The sequence below is a fragment of the Balaenoptera physalus genome, assembly GCF_965194825.1.
Source record: "Balaenoptera physalus genome assembly, chromosome: 12".
In the NCBI taxonomy this organism is placed as follows: domain Eukaryota; kingdom Metazoa; phylum Chordata; class Mammalia; order Artiodactyla; family Balaenopteridae; genus Balaenoptera; species Balaenoptera physalus.
The window spans coordinates 77,810,078-77,837,004 of record NC_138897.1 but is presented as its reverse complement, the minus strand read 5'-3'; the positions used below and the strand labels follow the sequence as shown (position 1 = coordinate 77,837,004).

Sequence of the window (26,927 nt, the reverse complement as noted above, 5' to 3'; positions counted from 1 at the left end):
CCCACTGGTGCCCAGTGGGCCCTCCAGAGAACGTGGAGTGTGTGGCCTTAGCCACAGCCTGTGTCCCCAGGGACTGCTGGGGGGGATAAAGGAGGTGGTCTGAGCCCCAGTGCAGGTGTCAACCTCTCCCTCACCTCTGAGCTTTTACAGCTACTATTCCCTCTGCCTAAGACACCCTTCCACCCGCCTCCTTGCCTTGCTAACTCTCATCTTCTAGCTTCTGGCTTAGATGTCCCCTCCTCCTGGGAGTCTTCCTGGACACCCCGCACCCAGCCTCTCTTCCACAGTCCCCTGGGCTCAAGGATGATAAAAATTGCTTACAATTAAGGGGCATCTGTTATGTGCCAGGCACTGCTCTAAGCAGGGGACATCATTAACTCACGGCAACCCTACGAGGTGGGCAGTGTTATTATCCCCATGTCACAGATGGGGAAACTGAGGTCCAGAGAGGGGAAGTCAGTTGCCCAGGTCACACAGCCAAGATTCCAGCCCTGCAGTCTGATTCTGGAGTCTGAGTTCTCCGCTGGGCTCTACTGCTTTTCTGATGAATGAACAAGTGACTGAATGAAGTAAGCGCTTGGGGAGGGAACAGCAGGGCCCCACTACCACTGAGGCTTAGCGCCCCTCCACTCTGCTCCCACCTCTGTGATGGAGGTACCCAGGAGGGGCCTTTTATGCGCACACATCTGGCTGGCACCAAGCGGGGAGTGAGCCGCGGAGGGAGGCTGCGGTGGGAGCGTGTGTGGCCTGGGCCAAGCGGGGGTGGGGGGGGGGGAAGAATGGGGCTTAAGCGTGTGGGTGAGGGGTTCCAGTGTTCCCAGGGATCCGGGAGGCTGCCAGGGCACGACCAGGCCCCCACTGTCCCAGGGCTTGTAAAGCCACATGGCGGCCCCCAGCCTGGGAGTCTGTCCTGGGGCCAGGCCCGCTGCCGCCGTTGAGGGGGAGAGGGAGGGAGAGCAAAACCACCCCGAGACATGAACCCTAGCTCGTGTTGGAACGGGGCTTCTGGTGACGTGTGGTAGGGTTGGGGGTTGCTGAAGAGCCCTCTTTCCCATGTCCTGCCCTGCTCTGATCGCTTGACAGGCTGGGCATAATCTGGCTGAGGTCATGTGCGGGGTGTGGGCAGGAGGGGCAGAACCCACACTTCCCAGGCCGTCGTGTGCTGAGCACATCATCCTTAGCCTTCTGGGGCGCTCAGAGTGGTTTGGGCTCTGGGGTGAGACCAGTTGGGTCAATGCCAGCTCCACGCTTTCCCGGCTGTGTGACCTTGGGTGAATCACCTCACCTCTCTGGGCCTCTGTTTCCGTGTGTGTAAAGAGAGGATGATCCTACCCCACCTGGCAGGGCTCTCCACCTGCACAGTGGGATTACCTGGGAGCTTTTTAAAATCCTGACTCCTGGACCCCACCTGGACCGATGAAATCATTATGTCTGAGGGTGCGGCCAGGCAGCTGTCACAGCCAAGATTCACAGTCCACGAGGAGAGGGACCTGGGGGTCTGTCCACCACTGTCTCCCTATCACTCAGCACGGTGCCTGGCACATAGCAAGTGCTCCGTGTGTGTGTGCATGTGTTTAAGGCTGAAGGAAGGCATCGTGCCCGCACATCCATAACCACATTTAACCCTCCCCACACTCTTTACAGAGAGAGGAGCAATATCATTACCCCCATTATACAGATGAGAAAACTGAGGCTCAGAGGGGTGTAGTGACTTGCCTGAGGTCACACAGCCGGGCATAGCTGGGATTCGGACCCAGGTCTGTCTGGTTTCTCAGCCTGGATTCTTCAGCGCTGAGGCTCCTACCTCATTTTAGAACTTTGTGGTCCAAAAGTAGAGCCCCTCTGCTGATGGTAGGGTGGGCACGTGCGTTTTGTATCCATTGCATTTCATCTTGGGTCCCCCTTCTTTGTTCCAACCCCACCCTGCCTCCCGGGGTGATGACGGTGACTGCCCAGTGGCTGTCTCTGTTTTCATTCATAGACACTTGGAATCATCCAGTTTCCCTTCGTTGGGATTAATTAAAACTCTGGATTCCAAGGTGGCCCAGGAGCGAGTAGCAGGGTCCTAGATCTTTTGTTTTCCAACCGTAATTCTTTAATGAGCACCTACTCTGTGCCAGGTATTGGGGAGAAACTGTTAACAAAACAGATCTGAGGCTATATTCTAGTGGAGGAGATGAAACTTCATGAAAGAATCATCCAGATGCAACCACAATGATTAATAACAGGAATAGCCGCCATTTAAAAATGGACAGTTATTCACTTCTGGCACTTTACCCATATTACTTTTTACAGCTTTACCGAGGTGTAATTGACACACAATAAAATGCACATATTCAAGTGTACAGTTTGATAATTTTGACATACGTGTATAAAGCCATCACCACAATTAAGATAATGGACATATCCGTCACCCTTTGTAATCTCTCCTTACTGTTCCTCTCCATCTCCCACCCCAGTCCCCAGGCAACTATTGATCTGCTTCCTGTCACTATGAATCATTTTTATTTTCTGGAGTTTTGTATAAATGAACCATAGAGTGCAGTGTGTACTCTTTTTTTTTTTTTTTTGGTCTGGCTTCTTTAACTCAGCATAAATATTTTGAGATTCATTCATGTTGTTTTATCTATCAATATTTCCCTCTTTTTTATTGCTGAGTAGTATTCCCTTGTATGAAAACTTATCTGTTCACCAGTTGATGTATGTTTGGGTGGTTTCCAGCTTTTGGCTATTACAAATAAAGCTATGAACTACTGATATTATTTTACCTCTTCCTCCCAACCTTCTTAATGAGATGATTGTTCTCCCCATTTTACAGATGAAAAAAATGGAGACTCAGAGAGGTCAAGTAATTTATCCAAGGTCACACAGCCAGTAGTTGGAGCATGGAATCTTTTAAAGAGTGAGAATGTTTGAGCTACGTGACTTTAGGGAAACTCTAAAGTTCAGAGAGCCTCAGACCAGCCCCTCATTTTATACTTGGGCATCTGAGGCTGGGTCTCGTCCAGAGCTGGGTGAGAATTTGGGGCTCAAGTGGGCAGTCTTGTGCTGTGTCTGGCTCTGCTCTGCTTTATCCTGGCTCTTCATCTGGTTTGGGGGAAGGATCTGTCTGGAGTGGGATAGGGATTTGACATTTTTTCAGGAGGTTTTAATTTCAGGATTCCTCCGGCTGCTCAGAAATAGCAGGAAGGATTTGGTGCTGGCTCCAGGATCCAGGAGGTTCCCCCGCAGCTGCTCCCCCTCCCCAGGCGGGTGGCAGGGTTTATGGCGGCAGCTGCAAAGTATAAAATAGTCCTGCTCGTAAATCTGCTCTTGCCAGGATCCCTGATGCCAGAGGCCTCTGCGATGCTCAGCATGGAGTCCCACCAGCCGCTGGGGACCTGCAGGGACACTGAGGGTGCCCTGGCAGGTCGGAGGGTCCAGGTTTAGGGTGTCTACCTGCAGCCTCTCCCTTAGGGTTTGGGGAGCCCGACTCAGCTGGAGGGACTGGAGAGGGGAAAAGACTGGGGTTGCACACGGGGGATTGGGGACAGTGACGGAAGGGAGAGGTAGTGGACACGGAAATAAGGAACCAGGAGACCCAATTAAGGGTCCTCCTAGCTGTGTGACTTGGGCATGTCACCTTTTTGAACTATGGGTTCCTCACTTGTAAAGCTGGGGCCACAGCCCTTGCCCTGTCTCCCCACAATACTGTTAGGTTAATAGATGTGAATGCACTTTACAAGGTGCAGGGCAGGGTAGCCTGGTGGTTAGGGGTTCAGATGACCCGGGTTGGAATCTCAACTCTGCCACCTCCCAGCTGTGTGACCTTGGGCAAGTCATTTAACCTCTCTGGGCCTGAGTTTCCTCATCTGTGAAACGGGACCTTGGAGGGTTGGTGGGAGTTGAGTTCATTCCCTTAAAGGGCTTAGAACAGGCCCCCACGAGTGCTCAATGAATGTGAGCTTTTGTTAGCTGTAAACTGTGAAGTGTGGTGCACCACAAAGAGCAAACAGGGAAACTTCTGTGTCTAAAGGTCTGGCTGTTCTGCTAGTTACCTCTTCTCTCCAGGTCTAGGCTTAGAAGCTTCAGAATCATAAGATCAGTGATTCTAGATGCTTGGAACTTTAGAGTCTAAACATCTATTCTTGGGGGGCAGGGCAGAGGATCCTAGAAGGGTTGGTGAAATCTGAGCACTTCCAGCAGCCAGGGAAGTCCCGTGAACTCCAGGGAGGGGGTGACGGACACGGCCAGAGACAGAGACAGGCTGCTGTGGCCCTTTGGGTGGAGAAAAGTCACCCTTATCCTGTGGGCCCCTCTGCAGGGGTTTGGCGACCAGTGGGGGCTAGGGGTCATGCTGCAGCTGTTCCCCCTATCCCTCTGGGGTGCGGTGGCCCCAGCCAGGGCTTGAACGTTGTCTGGCAGGCACGGCTGGAGGCGTGGCTGGCAACACGGGCTGGGGACCCCAGGGACTGGGGCCCATCTGGGGCAGGCACTGGGGCTATTTCTAGGTTGGAAAGGGGAGGGGGACCCAGTGGGATTAATTGCCAGATGACCTGGAACATCTCTCCTCCCCTCTCTGCTGTGTTTCCCTCTATAAAACAAACCAAATGCTTAGACTGGCCAGAAACTCCTTCAGGCACCGTGGGGGAAGGGCAGAAGGTGTCTACATCTCCGAAAGACTGGGGTTCGAATCCCAGCATTCAAATCCCACCTCCAGGCTGCGTGACCTTGGGCAACTTCTGCCCTCTCTCGGAGTCTCAGTGTTTCACCTGTGAAACCACAAGTCCTGACCTGCTGTGAGACTCAGATAAGAAAATGCTGCTTGAGCATGTGGCCCACGTGAGAGACCCCCTGAGCCCCCAAATCTCCCACCTGTGCCCTTCCTCAGGGTTTAAATCCCACCACGAGGGCCTGTTTCCATCACTGCTTCAGCACGCACTGTGTAGCAAGTGTGGCACTGAGCACTTTCTACACACTGCATCCTCACAAAGCTGAGGACGGTACAGATATTATCCACCCTCTACAGAGGGAGGCACGGAAGCTCAGACAGGCCAAGTGACTCGCCCAAGGTCACGCAGCCAGAAAGAACCTGAGCCAGGCTTTGAACGTCCTGTGCTTTTCGTATCCCATAGGAAGTGCTCTATCCACAGCTCCACACGGCCTACAAGCCTATTCATGAATGAATGAGCGCCTGAATGCAGAATAATGGGGTTGGAGGAGGGGGCCCAAAGCCAATGTGTCCAGACTTCCATGTGACCCCACAGCTCAGCAGGTGGCAGGGGCGTCATCACAGCTGCCGGGGGCTGCATCCACTGTGGTGTGCAAGGAGGAAAGGCAGGAAAGAAGGCTTTGACCTCCACGGGCCGCGGAGTCTGGCCCCTCCTGTTCAGAAACTGCGCCTGCGCGCGCCTTGCGTGGGGCGGGCACTCCGCTGGGGGGAGGGTGGCACCCCAGCCCCTTGCGCCACCACCAAGCAGGCGGCCTGTCTCCCCTTCCTACCGAGTGTGCGGAAGGGGGCCTGCGAGCCCACGTGGCCCGGGAATGACCAAGCTGGTCTGTCGAACGCCAGCCAACGCTTTGCTCCTGCCCCAGACGCTGCATGGGGACGACGCCGAGAGGCCACCGGGTCCAGGGTCAAGCTCACAGCCCTGAGCTCTCTGGAGACGTGAACTTGGAGGTGGGGACCCAGGCAGGCACTGGCCCTGGGTCTGGAGCCCCGGGGTGGAGGTCCGGCTCTGCCCACTCCCTGGCTGTGCCGCCTGAGGAAAGTTGCTCACCCTCTCTGGACCTCAGCTGCCTCTCCCACAAAGGAAAGAAGGATGCTTGATCTGGATTTCAGATTCCACCCAGCGGCGGGCCTCGAACTCTGTTCCTGTGTGAGCCATTATTGTCAGCGGCTGGGGGAGGGGCTGCAGGACGCCATTTTTCCTGAAGTAAAAAGAATCACTCAATTCTTGGATGAGAAGATCTTGGAAGAACCTGGCTTTTTTACCCTCTCGAATCCATCCCCAGGGAGATCAACCTCCCCCCACGTTAAGAGACCCCTGGACGAGTTCTCCCAGCTCCTATGACTGTCTCTCCAGTATCTGAGCAAACCCTCAGTCTCAGGAAGCCCTTTTCCATCTAAGGTAAGTTGAGCCGGTTGGGCCCGAGGGCCGATTTCCCCGCAGCCTGGCCCATAGCATGAGCTCTGGCTGGAAGGACCGGGCCAGCCACTGGGGAGCCAGTTAGAGACTCTTCTGAATTTTTCCCCTGGCCTCTCACAAGAGAAGAACATCTCACCTTTGTGCGGATCTGATCTCCACACTGTCTGGTTTTGAGTAGACTGCGGGGAGAGAGAGGGGGGGCCTTTTGGAGGGTCGTACTGCAACATCTACCAAGGTTGTCCATGCCCTTGTCCTTTGCCCCAGAGATTCTCTTCTGGAACCTGCCTACAGAAATACCTGTGTGTGGGCCCTTAGATGGGATGTTGGTGCCAGCGTTGTTTAGAATAAGTGACAAAAAGGGGAACCGCTTATGTGCCCATTGCTGCGGGAGGGTTAAGGAGACGGTAGTCCTGTTGAGTGAGAGGATGTTCAGAGAGGATTTGCTTCTGGGGAAAGGGTCTGGACATAAAAACTATCGTCAACATTTCCCAGTTTGCTTTTCACATAAATGATTTCATGTAAAAAATCACTACGAAGTCGGTTTGATCAGCTTCCTTGAACCAACGAGGGAACATCCCTGCGCAGTAAAATTGTTGACGGATGCGGTACCCCAGGGGCGAAGGGACTTGTCTCACAGCGAGTGAGTTGCGAGAGGGCTCAGGTCCTGGGTCTGGCCTGGCAGCTCATCCTCCTTGTGGTCCGTGTTCTATCTTACGTGAGGGGAAAGGGCGGCCCTGGCATGGGGGACTCACACCTGGGAGTCACCTGTTTGAAGTGTGAGCCCAGACTTCTGCTACCCGGGCTTCAGGCATCCCTAGAACAGAGCCAGTTCAGGGTGCCTCTGGGTCAGGTGTCGGGCAGAGTGGGACCTGGGCGAGCTCGAGAACGGGGATCACAGGCGGCAGAGCTGGACAGCCCTTGAGTCATCACATGTTTCCCAGGCCATCCTGCACGTGGGTGTCTTTGCAGACACCAGGTCCTACTGGGGGGCTTGCCGAGGCAAAGGGTACAAGCATCGCGTTTTCGGAGTTGCTGCCAAGTGGCTTTTCCAAAATGCGTCACCAATTTCCATTCCCATCTTGGTCTAAGGGTGGTTCCGTTTCCCGGCATCCTTGACGACACTGTGAGTTTCCAGTCGAAGAGATGAGAAGTGGTATTCCATTGTTGTTTTCGTTATGGTTCTCTGATTACAGGTAAGAGAGGAACTGTTAACCTCACGGAGTTCCTCTCCTATGAATTACCTGTTTCTATCCTTAGTTTCCACGTGTATTGGTTGGGTACCCACTGATTTTCAGCTTTTTTGAGCTGCAGAATCCTTTGTTTGAACAAACTCTTCCTAGGAATCCTAACTAAGTTAAATGAAAGCAGAGCTGCATCCTGGAAGGGGGGGTGGGATACCCAGAGCGCACCTGTTTGCCCCTTTTCCCCCTCTGCAGGGGCCCCTAGGGCTCAGTGGAGCAGAGTTTGCAAACAATTGGTATAGTACTACCACTCCAGCTACAAATGGGGAAACAGACCCAAAGCCACGCAGAAAGGTAACGGCCAAGTCTGGTCTCCAGCGCAGATCACCTGCCTCTGTCAGTGTTCATTCAAGAAGGATCTCTAGGTAGATGATCCATCCATGAGTGACAGTTTCATCACTTCCTGTCTATGCCCTTCACTTGTTTTTTGTGTGATGCTGGTGGTAGAGGTGGAGATGATGGCGGTGGGGAAGGGGTGGTGGAGGTGATGGTGATAAGGTGGTCGTGATGTTGGTGGGTGTGGGTGGAGATGATGGCGGTGGGGAAGGGGTGGTGGAGGTGATGGTGATAAGGTGGTCATGATGTTGGTGGGTGTGGGTGGAGATGTCGGCGGTGGAGGTGGCGGAGGTGATGGTGGAGGTGATGATGGTGGTGAACATCCTTGCCTTGTTCATCATCTTCACGGGAGTGCTTCCAAAGTTTCCCCGTGAGCATGATGTTTGCTGTAGTTTTCTGGTAAATGTCCTCTTTTCAAGTTAAGGAAATTCCTTCCTATTCTTAGATTGCCAAGATTTTTGAGTTGCAGATGGGTATTGAAGTTTATCAAATGCTTTCCAGTCTCTCCGAAGATGAGACACTTCTTTTCTCTCACCGTGGGGCACTGGATGGAGACATCCCTGGGACAATCTGGGTGGACTGATTTTGCCTCAAGCCCGGAACCTCGCTCTCTCTCGTCCACTTTCCCTGTTCCCTTCTTTCTTTCTCCCTAAACACAGACACTTTTCCAGGCCCGAGGTGCCTGACGGTAGAGGAGGGTGAGGCATCAGAATAGAAATGATCTCCCCGTGCTGGGTCAGCGCTTTCCGCCTGCCTGACTTCTGCTGCCGTTTCCTGTGCTAATCCCAGGGGGGACCAGCCCCCCTCCCCATCTGGTTCCAGACATAGCTCGAGACATTCTGAGGGTGCATTAAAATGCTGGTGGCAGACAGACAGGGGAGGATCTTGAAGCCCCGCATTCCTCTCTGGGGTGCCGGAGGAGGGGTGGGCGCGGGGCGGGTGTGTGGTGAGGCAGGAATTTGTCTTGGTGGGGGCAGGGTTGGTCCGGGGTGTGGGGAGAAGGGCTGGGTTGCTAGGCAAAAGCGGCAGAGATGAATCATGTTCTGGCGTGAGCTGGTTATGGGCTAAAATGAGAAGTTATCCAAGGATGTGGAATCTTTTTGTTTGAGCTGGAAGGGAATATGGATGCATTGGGTTCAGCCCGCTGGTTTTGCAGACAGAGGAACCGCAGATACAGAGAGGGAGAAAGGTTTGCCCAGAGAGTAAGGAGCGGGCGTCTTGCCTCCTCGCTTTTTCCAGGGACCGTGGCCAGAAGAAGGCCTTGGCACCGCCTCCTGTAGTGTGCGCGCTTACCGTTCTAGGCTTCCGAGATTTCACGAATCCTCAGGCATGCTTTCCCTGAGCAAGAGAAATCCAGAGCGATACACTCTGGGACGGCTATGAACAGTGTGATGCCAGGGTGGATGGGGGAGGCCTGTCTGGGGAGGTGGCATTTGAAGTGAGACCTGGATGCAAGCGGCAGCCCTGGGAAGCTCTGGGAAGAGGGCTGCAGGCAGAGGGACCAGCCAGTGCAAAGGCCCTGCGGTGGGAATGAGTTTGGTGAGTTTGAGGGACAGCAGGGAGGCCAGTGGGCTGAGGGAGGCAGAAGGGGGGGACAGGCAGGGCCTTGGAGGCCGGAGAGAGGCTTGATGGGAAACTTGCCTGACATTAATCAGGGGGCGTGATCCCCCTCGTGACTCCTTCTCCTGCCCTGTGGTGCCTGCTAAGGGCCTGTCCTGTGGATTAATGAGCATTGAATAAGCACCTACTGTGTGCCCGGCTGTCCTGGGCACTTCGCCTGTATGGTCTCATTTCACCCTGCAACGGCCCCTCCCAGGCTGACCGTCGGAGGAGGACAAATGGGAGAGGCCCACACTTGCCCGTAGCCGCTCTGTGCCGGCCTCGCTGACCCAGGCTCTGTCCCTTGAGGCCCTCTGCTCAGCCAGAAAAGGACTGGCCTGCACGAGCAGCTTGTCCTTTGGTTCAGCTTCTTAGGAAAAAGAGTGGGAAAGGTTGAGAGGAGACTCAGATCCCGGCGGCCGCCCCAGAAGACTTGCCAGGAAGCGGGGCCACGCCGGCCCGAGCCTTCGGGGTTGGAAGGGCTGAGCACCCACTCGAAGGGAGATGGTCCCCAGGGGCCCTGCCGTGGTGGGAAAGTGAGTGAGAGTCCGCGGCTGAAGGGCAAACGGGACGGTGTGAGAAACTCCCCCGAAGCTCCTTTGCTGCCAGATAGTAAGCCCAGCAGATGCCTGGAATTCCACCATTAATGATTTACACTAAGCCTTGCTTTTGGCTCCTCTTCTTGTAAGATGCAAATCTCCTTTGGAAAAAGAGAGTGAGAAGATGAAGTCTCAAACCCAATATTGTGATAAAATTCAGAGATAGTAAGTGATAGGGGCCCGAATGCTGGACAAGTCCGAGGGGCCATCAGATTTAGAGCTCCCCACGGGGTCAGTGGAGACTTTTGGTGGGGCTACCCTGCTGCCCATCTTCTCCCTCTGCCCAGTCCTGCTTTCCAAACCAGGCTTCCACAGGTGTTGATCCCAGGAACACTCCTGAATAAACACCCTGCACGTTAACTCCATCTAAGAGTCAACTTTCTGGGGAATCTGACCTGTAACAATGAAGGTGATGATGTTGATGATGATGGTGTTTATAAAGTTGATTCTGATGATAATGACCGTGATAACGATGGTGTTGATGATGATGGTGATGATGTTGTTACTGGTGATGATGACGATGGTGATGATGATGGGGATGGTGGATGAATCAGCCCGCTCGGGCTGCCATAACAAGATACCACAGATGGCGCGGCTTAAACAGTAGGAATTTATTTTCTCACAGTTCTAGAGGCTGGAAAGTCCAAGGTCAAGGTTCTGACAGGGCTCAGTTTCTGGTGAGAGCTCTCTTCCTGGCTAGTAGATGGCCACTTTGTCCTCACAGGGCTCAGTTTCTGGTGAGAGCTCTCTTCCTGGCTAGTAGATGGCCACTTTGTCCTCACAGGGCCTTTCCTCTGAGCGTGTGTGGAGAGACCTCTGCTTTTAAGGTCTCACCCTTATGACCTCATTTAACCTTAATTACCTCCTGAAGACCCTATTTTCAAATATAGGTGAGGTTTGAGTATATATACAAATATATTTGTATATATTTCAAATATAAGTATATTTGTATACTTATATTTATATAAGTATATTTCAAATATACAGTGAGGTTTGAGCTTCAATATATGAATTTGGGGGAGGGGGGTGCAATGTAGTCCATAGCAGTGATGATGGTGACAATGATGATGGCAATGACCACGATGGTGACAGTGTTGCTGCTGCTGATGTTGGTGATGATGATGGCGATGGTGGTGGTGATGATGATGACAATGACAACTGTGATAGTATTGAGGATGGTGATGGTGATGACGATGGTGATGATGATGGCGATGGTGGTGGTGATGATGATGACAATGACAACTGTGATAGTATTGAGGATGGTGATGGTGATGACGATGGTGGTGGTGGTGGTGATGATGATGGTGGTGGTGGTGGTGATGATGATGTTGGTGGTTATGGTGGTGATGATGGTGGTGGTGGTGGTGATGATGGTGGTGGTTATGGTGGTGATGGTGGTGGTGGTGGTGATGATGGTGGTGGTGGTTATGGTGATGATGGTGGTGGTTATGGTGATGATGGTGGTGGTGGTGGTGATGATGATGGTGGTGGTGGTAGTGATGATGGTGGTGGTGTTTATGGTGGTGATGATGGTGGTGGTGGTGATGAGGATGGTGGTGGTGGTTATGGTGGTGATGATGGTGGTGGTGGTGGTGATGATGATGGTGGTGGTGGTAGTGATGATGGTGGTGGTGTTTATGGTGGTGATGATGGTGGTGGTGGTGATGATGAGGATGGTGGTGGTGGTTATGGTGGTGATGATGGTGGTGGTGGTGGTGATGATGGTGGTGGTGGTTATGGTGATGATGATGGTGGTGGTGGTGATGATGGTGGTGGTGATGATGATGGGGGTGGTGATGATGATGATGATGATGGGGGTAGTGATGATGATGATGATGATGGGGGTGGTGTTGATGATGGGGGTGATGGTGGTGATGACAGGGATGATGATGATGGTGATGATAGCTAACATTTATTGAGTGCTTATTACATGCCTGGCACTGTGCTTTTTTTTACTTTACATGGGATCATTCTTTTAATCCTTACAACAAACCTCTGACTTAGGAGCTAGTATCCTGCTGATTTTTCAGGAAGGGAAATCAAGGTTCAAAGAGGTTAGGTACCTGCCTAAAGTCCCATAGGGAGCTCATGGCAGAGCTGGGATTAGAACCCATGTCCCTAGGTCCCCATCCAAGGTTGTACCTTCATATCCTGTGGTTCGGTTCAAAGGGGCTGTGTGTGATGGGAGGTGTTGGCGGGGGGTCCAGCCTGATTTCCCCACTGGGGCTCCCTCTGATCCATCAGCCTGAGGCCCCGGGGGGCAGGATGGAGGCCCCTGGAACCTCTTGTGCACCAGCAGCTCTGGGGCATTAAGGGTTGTCCTCACCTGGGGGGCCTTCCGGAGTTACTCTGGGATCTGGGCTTCTCTGAGGTGAGGCCAGGGACTGGAGTGTCTAACACGACATTTCCAAAGATAGCTGGGCGGGGAGGGTGCTGGTGGTATTTGAGGCCGTGCCCTGTGTCTGACCAAGCACTGTGGAGTGAGCTTGCCCATCAAGCCACGTGTGACAGAAGTCACGTCTTTGTGTCCCCTGCACAGGGGCAGCCAGACCACGACTTTGTGTACTGTTGGAGGCCTTGCTGGGAGGGTGCGTCTCAAGGCAAAGACATCATAGATTGGAAGCCTGGAAGGTATAGTATTTTACTTTACATTTATTTTATTGTACTGTATTAATTTCATTTAATTTTAAATTTAATTTTATTTTGTCACGCTGCATGACTTGCGGGATCTCAGTTCCCCGACCAGGGATTGAACCTGGGCCCTGGCAGGTAAAGTGCTGAGTCCTAACCATCGAATCGCCAGGGAATTCCCTATAGTATTTGAAAAACAGTAATAGTAGCAGTAGTAGTGGCAGTAGTAGTAATAGTAACAGTTGCTATGAGGAATGGTAATAATAAGACCAATGCTAATAGTAATAATGATAATAGCAGTAGAGAGAATAGACCAGTCGCAAGCTGAGAGCTTGGGCTGGAATCCTGCTGCAGCCACTTCCTGGCTCTGTGATCTTGGACACATCCCTCTACCTTTTAGTTTCTTCATCTGTAAAATGGGATAATCATAGAATTTTAGGATTTTTGTGCAGAATAAATGAGCTAATCTATATAAAACACCCAGCAACTGTGTCTGGTGTGTAGCTGGGGCTGAAGAGTCATGCGTAATCATGACAATCACCGTAACGTCTATGAACTCTTCTTTTTTTAAAATTTGTTTATTTTATTTATTTTGTTTGTGGCTGCGTTGGGTCTTTGTTGCTGTGCGCGGGCTTTTTCTAGTCGCGGCGAGCAGGGGCTACTCTTGGTTGCAGGGCGCGGACTTCTCATTGCGGTGGCTTCTCTTGTTGCGGAGCACAGGCTCTAGGCCCGTGGGCTTCAGTAGTTGTGGCACATAGGCTCAGTAGTTGTGGCTCGCGGGCTCTAGAGTGCAGGCTCAGTAGTTGTAGCGCACAGGCCCAGTTGCTACACGGCATGTGGGATCTTCCTGGACCAAGGCTCGAACCCGTGTCCCCTGCATTGGCAGGCGGATTCCTAACCACTACGCCACCAGGGAAGCCCTGCACTCTTTTTTATATGCCACATGCTTTACATGCTTCATCTCATTTAATGGTCATGTTAACCAGACCAGGTAGGTACTATTATCATCCCATTTTGCAGATGAATACACGGAGATTTGGGGTGGTTGAAGTCTCTTGTTCAAGGTCACACGGGGTAGGTGGCATTTGAACCCACCGGGTCTGACACCAGCGCACCGAGCTCACTCTGCTGTGCCCTGCTGCTGGGCAGAGACGGTCTTCTCTGGGGAGGTGTCTCTTTGAGGGGTTGGCTGATGTCATCTTGAGGGATGGAGGAAGCAAGCGGACAGGCCCCAAAGCCACCAACGAGAGATGTGCTCCACATCCATCTTCCGCTTGGGGCTGGGGCTCATCTGCAGGGTCCCCCTAACTCTGCCAAGACTCAGTGGGACCCGGAAGTCTTCTGTCCCATCACGAGGATGGACACAGAGTCTGCCCTCTTGTCTCAAGTTCAAGTGGCCTTAATCATCAAAAGTCACCCCTCATTTGCTTGGCCTTTTAAGAAGATGCCATGATAGAGACAGCTAGTTTTGATAGGACAGTTCTTAATGGGAAGTTGTGAAAGTGCATTTTGATGTGGTCCCAAGTGGCCAGAATCCAGGAATAACATCTAGGAAAGGTTAAATTAGAGATGTGGTCATAGCCATGGTGGGGTTGGGAGGTGGGCAGAGGACCTCAGCTGGAGCTGTAACCTACCACTTCCTTGCTGTGTCGTCTGAGGCAAGCCGTTTCACCTCTCTGAGCCTCTGTTTCTCCATCCAGCCATCCTCCCACCCACTCACCCATCCATCTACCCACCCATCCATCCACTCACATACCCTCCATCCATCCATGCATCCATCCACCCATCCACTCAGTAAGCATTCATGGAGCCCCTAGTAAGTCAAGAGCTGTACCAGAAGCTGGGTCCCATAATTGAATTGCTGTCATCAGTAGAAGACTAAATTATGAACCATCATACATGGAATGCTGGGTAGCTATTAATAAGAATGAGGCAGGTCTATAGGAACTGATATGGAGAAATACAGCTAAGAAGAAAACAGAAAGATATAGAAGTATATGTAGTATGCTACCATTGTGTAAAAAAGAAAAAAACAGAGGGTCTATTTAAACACATGTATACTTGGATATGCCTAGAAAATTTCCGGAAGGACACCTAAGAAACAAGTACCAGAGATTGCCTCTGAGGAGGGAGATTGGGGAATTAGTAGGGGTGGCAAGGAAACTTATATATCATTCTGTTCCCTTACAGGCTGTTTGAATTTTTGAAAATAGTATATTACCTGTTTAAAATTGAAAAAAAATTATTAAAAAAAAAAGAGTGTCTGAGTAATGATATAGAAAGATAAGAAAAGAGCAAAGTACAAAACCCATCCATGATATTTACGGGCTCAGGGAAGGACAAGAGACTGTAGGAACAGAGAGGGCATCTAGCTCAGCCTGGGGGAATCAGGGGAGACTTCCCCGGGGGAGGTGGGGTCTGAGATGAGGCTCCTAGGCTGAGTGGAGGTTAAGGGAAGATGCCTGCTGAGGGCATTCCGGGCGGGGGGTGCAGCATAGGGCCTGAAGGGAAGGTTCAGTGTGGCTGGAGCTAAGTGATCGATGTGGTAGGAGGTTTGGAATTTGTCGGAAGGGCAACGGGCAGCCATGGACAGGTTTCAAGAAGAGGAGGGACAGGGTCAGAGTGGGGAATGGATCCCAGCAGTGAGGCTGGAGGCAGGGAGGCCAGTGCGGAGGCTAGGAGAGAGACGATGGAGGCCCAGACTAAGGCAGATGCGTGGGGTGGGAGGGGCAGAGAGGGAGGTTGGAGATGGGAAGTGACACCTTCTCACAGGACTGTGAGTCCCCACGGAAATCATTTCGGCAAACTGCTTTGCAGAGTGCAGAGCACTTCACAGTGGTTCTCACTCAGGGCTGCACCCCGGAAACTCCTGGGGAGCTTTGACAAAATGCCAGTGCCCAGGCCCCACCCACACAGCATCAGATGTAATCAGGCGTTGGGGTTAAATTGGGCTCCTGGATGACTGAGGCGCGGCCAGGGCCCGGCGCTTGGAGGCGAGTTGGCCAAATGAATGGATCAGGGCTCACTCTGTGGGCGTTCACCTTCCCGCCGATGCTCAAGGCACAGGTGAGCCTCGGATGGTGTCGAGTTGTGCCAGAAGGAAATGAGGCAGAAGCATGGCCTTTGGGGTCACCCAGCCCAAGCCCAACCTCGTGGCATGGGAGTAGCTGACCTCCTGAGCCAGTTTCCTTGTTTGAAATAACGTCCACCCCAGGGGGCCATCCTGAGAATGGACGGGATTACAAATGTAAGAGTCTGGCTCAGAGCACGGGTGTGTGAGCCTGCTGTAAGTTACACGGCGGGTCCCCTGTGGAAGAGTTCATGTGGAGGTGCTGAGATCCATAGGATGCCAAGATCTCGAGACCTGAGCTCACCCAAGGAAGGGGACACGGTGCCCTCGCGTGGTTGAAACTAGCTGTGTTCTTAATGGAATTTCAAACAAAATATTCATTTCTTTTAGCTGCACGACCACATATTTGGAGGTTTGGGCTATTCTGGTAATATTGCTGTGGCAGTTTACGAGCAGCTTCTGATGTGTAGAATTTAGCCTCAGCTCTCAGAGGATGTAACCGGGACAAAAATGTCTCATTTAAAAAAGTCACAAAGAACAGCGGTGGGGAATTGCAGGGCGGCCACATATAATAAAGAGACAAGTGCAGCCTTAGAGGGACGGTGAATTAAACAGTAGAACATGCCACATGGGACAATGTGACATGGTTCCACCCAGCAGCTCTAATTTGAGATTCTGATGAAGGCCCTGCTCTGTGGCCTTCCCCACGGGTTGGGGGGGCGGGGGAAGGGGCCTTTGAAGTTCAGTGTCCTTCCCCAGAACCCAGAGGAGTTTTTTGTTTTTTGCTTTTTTTTTTAAACAAAGGAGGTATATTTAAGAGAAGAGGCAGCCAGCCTATGCCTGAACATCGGGAAAAACAAAAGCATCTTACTTTTGAAGTTGGAGATTTGAGGGTCTTAGCTGGCATTTTGAGATCATGTTTCACTAGAAAGTTGGGCCTCCTTTAGTGGGGCTTTTAGCTGGTGCGTGACTGTGGGCGCCTCAGCATGGCACCCCCTGCCTGTCCCCCCTGGGGCCAGATGGGGCAGGAGGAACAGTGATTAGAACAGCTGTTATTTGTCCCTGAGCCAGGGAGGTATGTTTTTAAACTTGAGGTCACTGTACACGTAGGCAGTTCACAGTGAACTATTTAAGTATCACAGCTGTGCAGGTGTGGACAAAAGAAGGTTCTTCCCGATGGCTTGGCTCAACCCGCCTCCACACAGAACCACCCAGGAGGTTCTCAAGAGTTGGGTATTGGAACTACTTGACCAGACCTACAGCAGAACCCTGGGCCTAGGAATCGACATCTAAAACTCATCCCTCAGGCCTCTTTGTGGATTTGGTCCACAGCTTTAGGGTAGCGTCCAAGCCAGCGTTGCTCAGATTTCAGGATTTTACAAACCAGTGAAATTACAAACAGAATCTTCTGGACTGACTTTGAGTTGTCAGCCTGTTATTTTGTAAAGAATGAAAAGTGATGGCCATCTCCTTTCATCTTCCCCCTTGTTTCAGAAAACGTTAGTGACATCTGGCTTTGTTAAAATCTCCGTGCGTGGTCTTTACTGCCCAGTTTGCTGGGAAAGGTGCACGAGTCATCACTGTCCAGCATCTGTGAACAAACCCCAAGGGGCTGAGGGCAGCCCTGTGAGGTGAGTGAGGGACCCAAGAGACAAGGCTTACCAGAGACAAGCACTGCCTTATATTCCTTTATTTATTATATATATGCAAATCTGTTTTATGTACAATATTTGGTCCTACCAAATAATCTTACCAAGGCATTCTACTGGTAATCTTCCCCAAAATAGATTCAGGTAAAATTAGATATTTGTGCACTTCACGACTACCCAAACCTACTGATTTCAGTTTGGGGGCCATATGCATAATTCAAAATAGACATACACTAGGTTAAGGCGATGAAAGTGAGCTGCAGGAAACCACAGGATTCAGAACAACTAGACTGTGTATTTTGCTTGCATTAGAGTCACAACGTGAACAGCAAATGTTGTGCGGATCTCATAGTGCTTTATATTGTAGTGCGAGGGCTTCTGAACACCTACATGACTGCGCGGCGGGGGGGGGGGGGGGGGGCAAGCAGCCCACGTGACCTGCGGGAAGCTTCGCTGGGAGCTCATTTCTTTTCCACCTCTCCTTTCTTGGGTTCTTGTTTCAGTTTGTAATCAGCCAGGGCGGCCCTGATGGCATCTTCGGCCAGCACTGGAAGTAAGAGAACGAAAGAGAGCCTAAGTTTCTAGAATCTGCAGGAACAGTCTTAGGAAGAGAATCTTTAAGAGCTGAGGTAGCGGTGCTGGGACAGGCTCTCCAGGGTGCTGGGCGAGGAGCAGGCCTGCAGGCCGACGGCTGTGTCCTGAGCCGGGTCCCTCCTGCGGGGTGGCTCTGGGGACAGACTGTGCTGCAAATACCCGAGATTCTAGGTTAGTTCCTTAGCCTCTTGGACGATCATGTTTTCTTGCTGAGATAGGGTGAGGGCTTTATACATAAAGTGTCTGATGCACAGGAGGGACACAACAAATGTTAGTTCTCAGCTGCTCTCAGGGAAGTCAGGATAAATGCGGTGGACGCTGGTGACACTGGCTGGCATAACTTAGGTCGTGCCAGTTTGTGGCTGGGATGGCATTTGCTGGCACTCTCTAGTGATCCCAAGTGTGGAAACTTTTATTTTGGAGTCGATATTAAAAGGGAGGCTTTGGGGAAAATAAACATTGAGAGAGCTGGAATGACAGCAGAGAGTGTTGGCTAAAGGTTTCAGTACCCAAGAAGGCCTAATGAAAAGGCAGGGGGTTCCTCTGAAACCATGTGAAAATGTTTACAAGCTATGGCCTTTATTCACGGGTATTTGAAATTCCAGGGCAAGCGGAAAGAACTCGGGTCTCAGCAGACCTCCATCCCAGCCGCGGCACTCACTTCTTCTCTTATGAGTCCTACCCTGGCAGGAGGCCTGGCCCTCTGCTGATTTTTAACTAATTTGGTCAGTAAATCTCCATCAATAAGTTTAGGCTACTGTTTCCCATAACCGCCTTCCCCTAGAAGGTTGAGATTTGAAAAGCTTTAGACTGAACTGGAAAGCCAAGTATAAGCCTTAAGGCATCTGGACTTTCTCTTAGGGAGAGTGAAGAGGGGGATATTGCACAACTGGGCTTAGTCATTTCATATACACAGATGCAGACCCCGACAGTGAGGGCATCTGGAAAGGAAGTGAGGAAACGCTCAACAAACAGGATTATGGTGAAAGCGGCATTTTCTCCTTTACTGGTCCCAACTTCACCACAGCCGGGTGAACAGCACAGATTCTGGAATCAGAGACTGGGGTTCAGACTCTGGCCCTCCCACTGAGGAGCTGTGTGACTGGGGGGCTTTAACCTGAGCCCTCGTTTCCTCCTCTGTGAGGGGGAGAGGTAATGACGCCTCTGGGGACTGGAGGACGTTCCTGAGGGTTAGACGTGAGGCCACAACGTGCTCGGCACGATGCTCGCCCACACCACCCCCGTAGGACTGCCCTGGAGACCGCAGTGAGGCCCTGGGGCTCTAACCCTCTGGAGATCGTGAAAACGGACTCCATGAGCTCTAACCCTCGGAGGTTGTGAAGGTGGACTCCACGGCCCAAAAGGACTCGCTGTTCCCCTGTCACAAATCAAGTGGGTGCCACTACAAAACTGCCCTAAGTGTCCGAGCCCGCCGGCATCCTGGAGGGGACACTTACTGGAGCAGTGCAGTTTCACAGGCGGGAGGCACAGCTCCTTGGCGATGTCCGTGTTTTTGATGGTCAAGGCTTCCTCCACCTGAGAGGTACATGGGACAGACGGGAAGTTTTAGCGATCTCTGTCTGGTGGGACAGAAAATAAAAAGGGCCAAAGAGGCCCCACGACAGGGTGGCGGGGGACGATTTCCATTTAATAACCCCAGACAGAGGACTCCCACTTCCATGTCCCGGCTGCAGCTGGGCTCCTCAAGTACGAAGCATACGCACCTGCATTGCTCAGCTGGGGCGAGCCAGGCCCGCAGAGACGCTGCCACGAGCCGGGTGCGGACCCCGGGAGGAGCCTCTGAGGGGTCTGCTTGAGGCCAGCAACTTGAGCCTTTTTTTAACAGGCAGTGATTTTCTACGCTGGTTTTGTGACTCTCAACTTCTCTGGTGCCTTATACTAAAGGTTCAGAATAAATCCCATCAACTCTAAGTGCTAGATGGTGTCAGGGAGGCGGGAGGGGTGGCACCCAGGCCAGTGGCACAGACAGCTCCTGGAAGGAGAGCTCTTGGGGCTCATCCCCTGCCCCAAGGAGAACCTTTCTCCTCTAGGCGGACTACAAAGGATGCCTGGGGTTTGTCGAGAGCCCAGGGGCATAACAGGAGGCAGGCCTCTGTGGAACGGAGCCCCGCTGCCTTAAGGAAAGCGACTTCCCCCCCTGCCCCCCAATCTCCCAAGTCCACTAACTCCACTGAATTATGCTTCAACTTCTGTTTCTGGAAACTCAGATGGGAGTCTCTCAGGGTCAGAGAAAGGCCCTCTCCCCACTTTCTGATCACATTCACGGGGCCAGGCCCTGGGAGCACAGGTGCCCTGTCTCCTCATTTCCTCTTTCCCTGAGGATAGTTCTGGACAAATCCCTTCACAGCCACCTCCGGCCAGAACAGGTTAGGTCTCTGCTTCCCCGGCCCTGAGGAGCTTGCCGGCCAGGAGGCCCTGAGCCACAGGGAGCCGGCGGCACGTGGCCTGGCACACGCCTCTGTGACTCAGCTCCCAGAACTTGGGCCCTTGGGGCTGCAAAGATGAGCACCTGCAGTTTGGCTTTTCTGAGAGGTTTTAATGACGACAGAATTTTAGAAAGGCTAGTTTGTTATTTCATGAATCCTTGTAAGCCACCTGCAATCCCTCCTGAAACAGGATGGGAGGAAACAAACAAAACAAACCACAATAGAACCACCCCCTGAGCAGACTTAGACTTCTAAGAAATGATAACAGCAGTGACCTTGGAGAAAGCCAAAGATTTCTTTTCACTTCTATTGTGTTAGAGGGGGAAGTGAGGATCTTTTTTCGATTTAGTTAAAAACAAAACACCACCAAAACCCCCAAACAAATAAAAATGATCAACAACAAAAAACCCCAAACTAAAAAACACTTAAAATTATCCGTAATTCCCAACGTGGAGAAGAATTTAACAAAAACCTCGGTAAGCAAAATTAAAAAGAAAATTCTTAGCATATTTAGAAAAAAAAATCATAGGTTTTTGGTTTGTTTGTTTACACTCACTAGACCCTTCCCTTAACTGAGAGCCAGGTTTGTGGAGAATGTGACTTAATTCTAGTTTGCAGGAACCTACCGTCTTCCCCTTTACCCATTCGGTGGCTAGCGAGCTGGAGGCAATCGCAGAACCACAGCCAAATGTTTTAAACCTGGCGTCCACGATCTTCCCCTTTTCATCCACTTGAATCTAGAAAAGAGGCAGGAGTTAGCAGAGGTTCTGGTGCGCCCCATAGAACCTGGCGCTCATGGAGGCCCACGGGGCGCTCCCTGAGAGCTTTGATCCTGCTTTCCGCACTTAAAAGTTTGGGCACTAATTACTGAGTTTCCTCTGTTCCAAAGAGCTCAGTGATGAGAAGATAAAAGCAGGAACAACTATACAGAATTATACAGGCCTAGCTAGTAAAGATCAACCAAAAAATATGCCTCCTGCCGCCCCCAACCCTAGCCTGATTTTTGGCTATGAGGTTCTCCTCCCAGCTGCTGGGTCAATGTGCGTCTTTAAACACTGGGAGAGTCTGCAATAAAGGTCTCTGGATAATGCTTTTTCCTTTGGCGCCAGACTGCATGCAGTAGTTCCCTCCTGCCTTGTTTCTGTTTTCCAAGATAGGCATGAAGCTGTCTGGCGAGCTGCCCACCACGGTGACGAAGGAGATGTGGAGAAAGCTATGGTTCACCCAGAGTGCCAGGCACTACCTGCATGTCGTCTCCAATGTGCGGGAGGTTTGATTTACTGCGTTTCCTGTCTTTTTGGGGATTGCTAACTGAACAGTTGTGGTTTTCCTTTGATTGGTAAAATTCACAAAAGATTTCACTTAGCTAAGTTGGAATTTAGGCTGGTACAGTGAGCACAAAGGTGAGATCAGTTCACTATGTCAGAAAGGGTCAGCGTAGTTTACCAGTGTGACTAGCATTCAGCCCCTGCTTGAGTCATTTGTAACACTGATTTGTCCCATCTCACAGGAATCGAGATGGGGACCAGATGCAATGCTGTACACGTAAATGCTCTGTCAACTACGGAGCACTGTACAAGCAAAGGGGTCACTGTTACCACCAGTAAAGATGGGAACCAGCGGTACCTGTAATTTCATGACATCACCACACGCCGGAGCTCCCACCAGTCCGGTTCCAACATTTTTAGATGTCTTATCAAGGGACCCCACGTTTCGGGGATTTTCATAATGATCAACAACCTGAAACGAGAGGGTGAACAGAAATCACAGTCACTCTTTTTTGCTGTTGGTCTCCCCGACTTTGATGGCAAGGTCCTTGAAGTCAGCAAGCTGAGCCTGGCAGGCCATCACTAAATACCAAATTTCACCTGGGAAGGAATTCAGAGATTCCAGATAGTGGCGAAAAATCAGCAAAATCATGTCTTAATTCCGCAGGGTTTTGAACCACAAATAATTACTTGACCTTTAACCACCCAAGTCACCAGAGTTGGGCTCAAACAGCATTTTTGTAATTTCCAAAGAAAATCCATTCTTAAAGGATAATGATTATTATTCGAAAATCCTAAAAATAAGTATGGTCCAGAAATGGAAGGGTTTCCCAGAAGCCTCAAGGAGACTGATACAGGAGGAACAAGGCTATGGAATACGTCCCTTTGTGTGCGAAAATAAATAATAAATATCTCATTACTTGTATTTCACGGCCCTGAAATCTCTCTGGTGCAGCAGCGCACCCTGGTGGCGGAAAGGCTCGTGTCAACAACACACAACCCTGGGTCGGGGAGTGAAGTCCGTGGGGAAATGCGCGGAAGCCAGAACAGAATAAACATCTATTCAAACTGGCACGCGGAAGGCTTTAAAAATCTTGAGGTTTGTTTACCAGTTAGCAGTAAGTATCCCGATCTTTCCAGTCTCCACCCCCACCCCCCCTCCACCCCAGCTATCCAACCACGGATTTTGACTCCAAGCCCAAGGACCTACAAGATAATGTCCAATCTGGACTTTCTGCCCCGGGTTGATTCACCGCATTCTTTAGTCAACCGGTTCCCGAGTGAGAGAGTCTCATGTTTAGGGACTTTACACCCCCGGAAGGTAAGGGCTGCAAAGTATGCACCTGTCTCTACTCACAGCTCACCACCACTCCAAACAGAAACAAAACAAAAATAAAAACGTTATGGCTGTTCGTTACATGTCCATCTCCACTCGGAGGCTCTGAGCTCCTGAAACAATAAAAATCACCCTAAGTGGCCTCCCTGTGCCAGGCACCCTGCCGAGAACTCCGCAGGAATGGTCTCGAGTACGGGGGGCTGCTAAGACCCCATTTGACAAGTGGGGAACCAGGTTCAGCGCACGGCACTGACTTGCCCAAGGTCACCTGGCCAGGGCGGTGGCCTTGGCTGAAGCCGGACCCCGCGCCGCTGTGTGTCGGGCTGGCAAGTCACTGCAGGACCCTGCTTCCTGGGCTGTTGGGGGTTTAAAGGCTGGATGCACGAGATGGCGGCCAGAGGCCGGGCCCACGGGCAGTGGCTACTAGATGAGCGGAAGCTGTCATTTTTATTTCAGGCGCGGTTAGTGCCCCTGCGCAGGGAGGGAAAGTTAGTCCAGGCGGATTCGCGCGAGGGGCGGCGCCTCCGTTGGGGCCGGGGGCGGCCCGTACCCTGGGTCGCAGTGGGGCCTCACGGGCCCCGCAGTGCCCGGGCCCCGCAGAGTCCTTCCTGGGCCGGGCCTCCGCTACGACGCCCGCACTCTCGGTTGTCCTCCCACTCCCGCCCGCTCCCGCCCGCTCCTGCCCGCTCCTACCTTCTTGTGATAGAGCCGAGCCGGAGCTGACAGCTCCCGGACCGGCAGACGCGGGGCCCGGAGCAGCAGTACCGAAGTCGCCCGCCTCAGACGGCCTGCTCCAGCCGCCGCCATCTTACGGGCTTGCGCCTGCGCAGGCCGAGTGCGAGACCGAGGCGGGGGGCGCGTGCGCGAGTCGGCTCCTAGCCTGGAGCGCGCTCCCTCTAACGTCCTGGCGACTTCGCGCTTGAGCCCTCCCGCTCCGTGCACGTGTACGCGCTTTGGTCACGCCTTGACCACGCCCTTCCGGGGAGGGCGGGGCGCGGAGCCCAAAGGTCTGGAGTCTCAGGAGGCTTTGTCCTCCGTGATGGTTTCTGGATCTGAGGGGCTTCGGGCTGGAGTTCGGGACCCAAGTTTGCGTTCACAAAGTCCACCGACGGAATGCGCAGAGGATCAGCCAGTCCACCTTTCTTAGCCCTGTTTTGCAGCTTAGGAAGTTGAGGATCAGAGCGGTGTAGTAGCTTGTCCTAGGTTGCCCGGAGAGTTAGACTCAGTTGGGATTCAAACTTGAACAATCCTGAGTTGGAATCCCGTTTGTGCTCCTAACTGGTTGTGTGATCCTAGGTGAATGACAGCGTCTTTCTAAACCTCGATCTTCTCTTTTGTACTAATTCAAGGACAATTCTTTCATCCGTTGAGCAAATATGTGTTGAGTATCTACTTTTTGTCGGGGTGCTTTGGGAATACAACGGAAAGAAAAACATAATTTCTGACATAATTAAGCTTGCTAATGAGGGAGAAAGGCAATAAATAGACACACCAAGGCTTTCCTACCTCAAAAGTGGAAAGCTTAGCTAAACGAATACTTCGCCCTGATTTTAAAAAGTGTGTATGTTTATGTCTCTATTTCTCTCTCTGTAAAAAAGCAAACTGTCACAATTTATATGACAAGGCATGGCAATGAAGAGATTCTAAGTAAATGTTTACTAATGTAGTTTATTAATATTGGTTTGCAGAATATGATCCTATAAAACCAGAAAACGCACATGTGTATTTAACTGCTAGGCACGAGGCATTACATAAAGGGGAGGAATCTCTTTGGGAAATGAGTTTTTCTCATAAATGGTGCAATCGATCCTTCCCCGAGGACTTGGACTTTTCTCTGCATTGAGGCTCAGTTACTAGGGAGACTGAACCACGCGCCAGGTCAGAATAGGCGGTAAGTAAGGCATTAATTCCAAGAATCATTTTGACCTTCTCAAGATGGCGCCAAACCCTTAATGTCAATCAGCACGCTCACTCCATGACTTCCTCTATGGCTTCCACTTCCTGTCTAAGGACCCAACTTCTGTCCGAAGTTGTGGCGGAACACATGCCCTGTTAGTGAGTTCTTTTTCCTCCGACGAGAACTATTAAAAGTATATAAAATAACATGAGTTCCATGTATTACGAGGTTTCGCCGTCATCCGTGGCTCACAGTTTCTCTCTAGGTGGCAGGCGAGCAGGGTTTTGATCAGGCGCGCGCCGCGGGCAGCTTCTACTTCAGTGGGTCTTCGGCGGCAGGGTGAGGACCCGGGAGTCACTGGAGGCGCAAGATGGCGACGGCGGCCGCAGCATCGGCTTCGGAAGCGGAGGCTGAGCCCAAGGCCGGGCCCAAGGCCGAGGGCGAGGAGGTTGAAGCTAAGGAGGCTAGGACGAGGAGGAAGGTGTTATCGCGGGCCGTGGCCACCGCGACGTACAAGACGGTGGGGCCGGAGTGGGACCAGCAGGAGGAAGGCGTGAGTGAGAGCGATGGAGATGAGGAGTACGCCATGGCTTCCTCGGCCGAGAGCTCCCCGGGGGAGTACGAGTGGGAGTACGACGAAGAGGAGAAGAACCAGCTGGAGATCGAGCGGCTGGAGGAGCAGGTGGGCGCGGGGGTGGGCGGCGGGCTCCTTCCCTCAGGTTCCCAGGCCCCGGCCCGCCTGCCTTGTCCTCGGCGGTAATAAAACTGCCAAGGCCGCCAAAGCGCAATTCATCAGCGCGTCTCCCGTCCTTCGAGCGCTTACTGCTCGCCAGGTGCTTTGCAACCGTTATCCCATTGAACCTTCGCCAGAACCCGCTGAAGGAAGTAGTGTATTTCCCGTTTTATGGGAGGAAACAGGCTTTTGGTGGAGGGAATTCTCTTGCTCAAGATTACATTTCCTGTAAATGGTGAGACAGGCTTTTGGCGAGACAGGCTTTGAACTTTGAATCGACTCCAGCCAGAACTCCCGCTCTTAGCCACACCGTTCAGCTGTCCAGCACGAGAGATAAATTTTTATTTCTAAAAGAGAGTTATTTGCCTGTAAGAATGACGACGATGATGAACTATGGCGTGGTCGGGAAAATATTGACCGTGACGGTGATAATAGAAATGGAAAGGGAGAGATTTCAGCATCTGGAGCCTAAGGCCCCAGTTCTGGCTCTTCCACCCTTGCGTGCGCTTGGGCGAATTTCTTAAATCTCTCTCAGCCTTGGCTTCCTCATTTGTAAATTGGGAGAAACGATTTCCGCACATAGGTTTGTTATAATGGTAATTAAAGCCCGGGGCCTGGTACTAGTAGCTACGTGATTTCTAATCTGTAACCTTATGAGATACAGGTGGTGGTATCTCTTGTGTAATCTAGGATTCCAGCAGGAAGTAGGTGGCACATTCAAATTAGGAAAGTTTGAGAAAAGGTCAGTAAAGGGACTACTGTGTCTAGGGCAGGGAAATCAGGAGTGAAGGAAGGTTCGGTATCCCAGGGCTAGTAGTAGCAGGACCTTTAGGTGTCCACCTTTAGGCATGAAGAGGTGATGGGAGGGACTGGGTTTCCAAATAGTTGTGTGGAGAGAACACCTGAGAGGAGGTGAGACGTTCGTTCCAGGGGTGCGGCCCGAGTTTCCCATCAGGGATTGGGGTGGGGAAGAAGTACCCTGACCTACCGCTCTGCCCCTCTCCAAACAGTCTGCTGGTGCCGTCTGCTGGGCAAACCCTGCTGGAAGCAAGACAGCCAGAGACCTCATCAGTGTGGTCCACACAGTGGGTCACAGGACGGGGAGGAGAGAGGGTAGAGTGGATTTGGAGGGGCAAACAGATGGAGCACATTCTCATTTTACAGATGAGGAAACTGAGGCACAGAAGGAATGATGAAATGATTTGCTTAGACTCACTCGTAAGGGGTTTTGAACTTGTCAAGGTTGTCTGTGGACTGAATGTCACACTGGCTATGAAATTACTTAGTGATATGAGGTTGTTAGCCTGGGTTTCTCACTTAACTTTGCTGGGTGTGACATTCCTTATAACGTCCTGTCTCGAGGTGATGTTTTGTTAAATTGTGAAACAGTTATATTATC

The 26,927-nt window shown here is 51.7% G+C and overlaps 2 protein-coding genes across 12 annotated transcripts in view; one reads left to right on the top strand and one right to left on the bottom strand.

Annotated features, from left to right (window-relative positions):
• Positions 1-17,279: 17,279 nt before the first annotated feature.
• On the bottom strand, positions 17,280-23,767 carry ISCU (iron-sulfur cluster assembly enzyme). Its single transcript, XM_082417632.1, has 5 exons — positions 23,592-23,767; positions 21,921-22,034; positions 20,921-21,031; positions 19,305-19,383; positions 17,280-17,800 (listed from the first exon to the last, which is right to left on the bottom strand). Exons 1-5 carry the CDS (start codon positions 23,703-23,705, stop codon positions 17,715-17,717), a joined length of 504 nt encoding a protein of 167 aa, XP_082273758.1. The 5' UTR covers positions 23,706-23,767; the 3' UTR covers positions 17,280-17,714.
• Positions 23,768-23,854: 87 nt separating this feature from the next.
• SART3 (spliceosome associated factor 3, U4/U6 recycling protein) overlaps positions 23,855-26,927 on the top strand; it is a 91,553-nt gene continuing 88,480 nt past the window's right edge. For 3 of the 11 annotated variants that reach the window (XR_014251845.1, XR_014251846.1, XR_014251847.1), the window contains exon 1: positions 23,908-25,477. Coding sequence is in view for 8 of the 11 variants with exons in the window: in XM_082417410.1 (XP_082273536.1) it covers positions 25,166-25,477 (312 nt within the window). In the remaining 3 variants the exon portion in view is untranslated. Of the gene's footprint in view, positions 25,478-26,927 lie in introns of all 11 variants that reach the window. The other 8 variants (XM_082417410.1, XM_082417413.1, XM_082417414.1 and 5 more) reach the window with 5 other exon arrangements.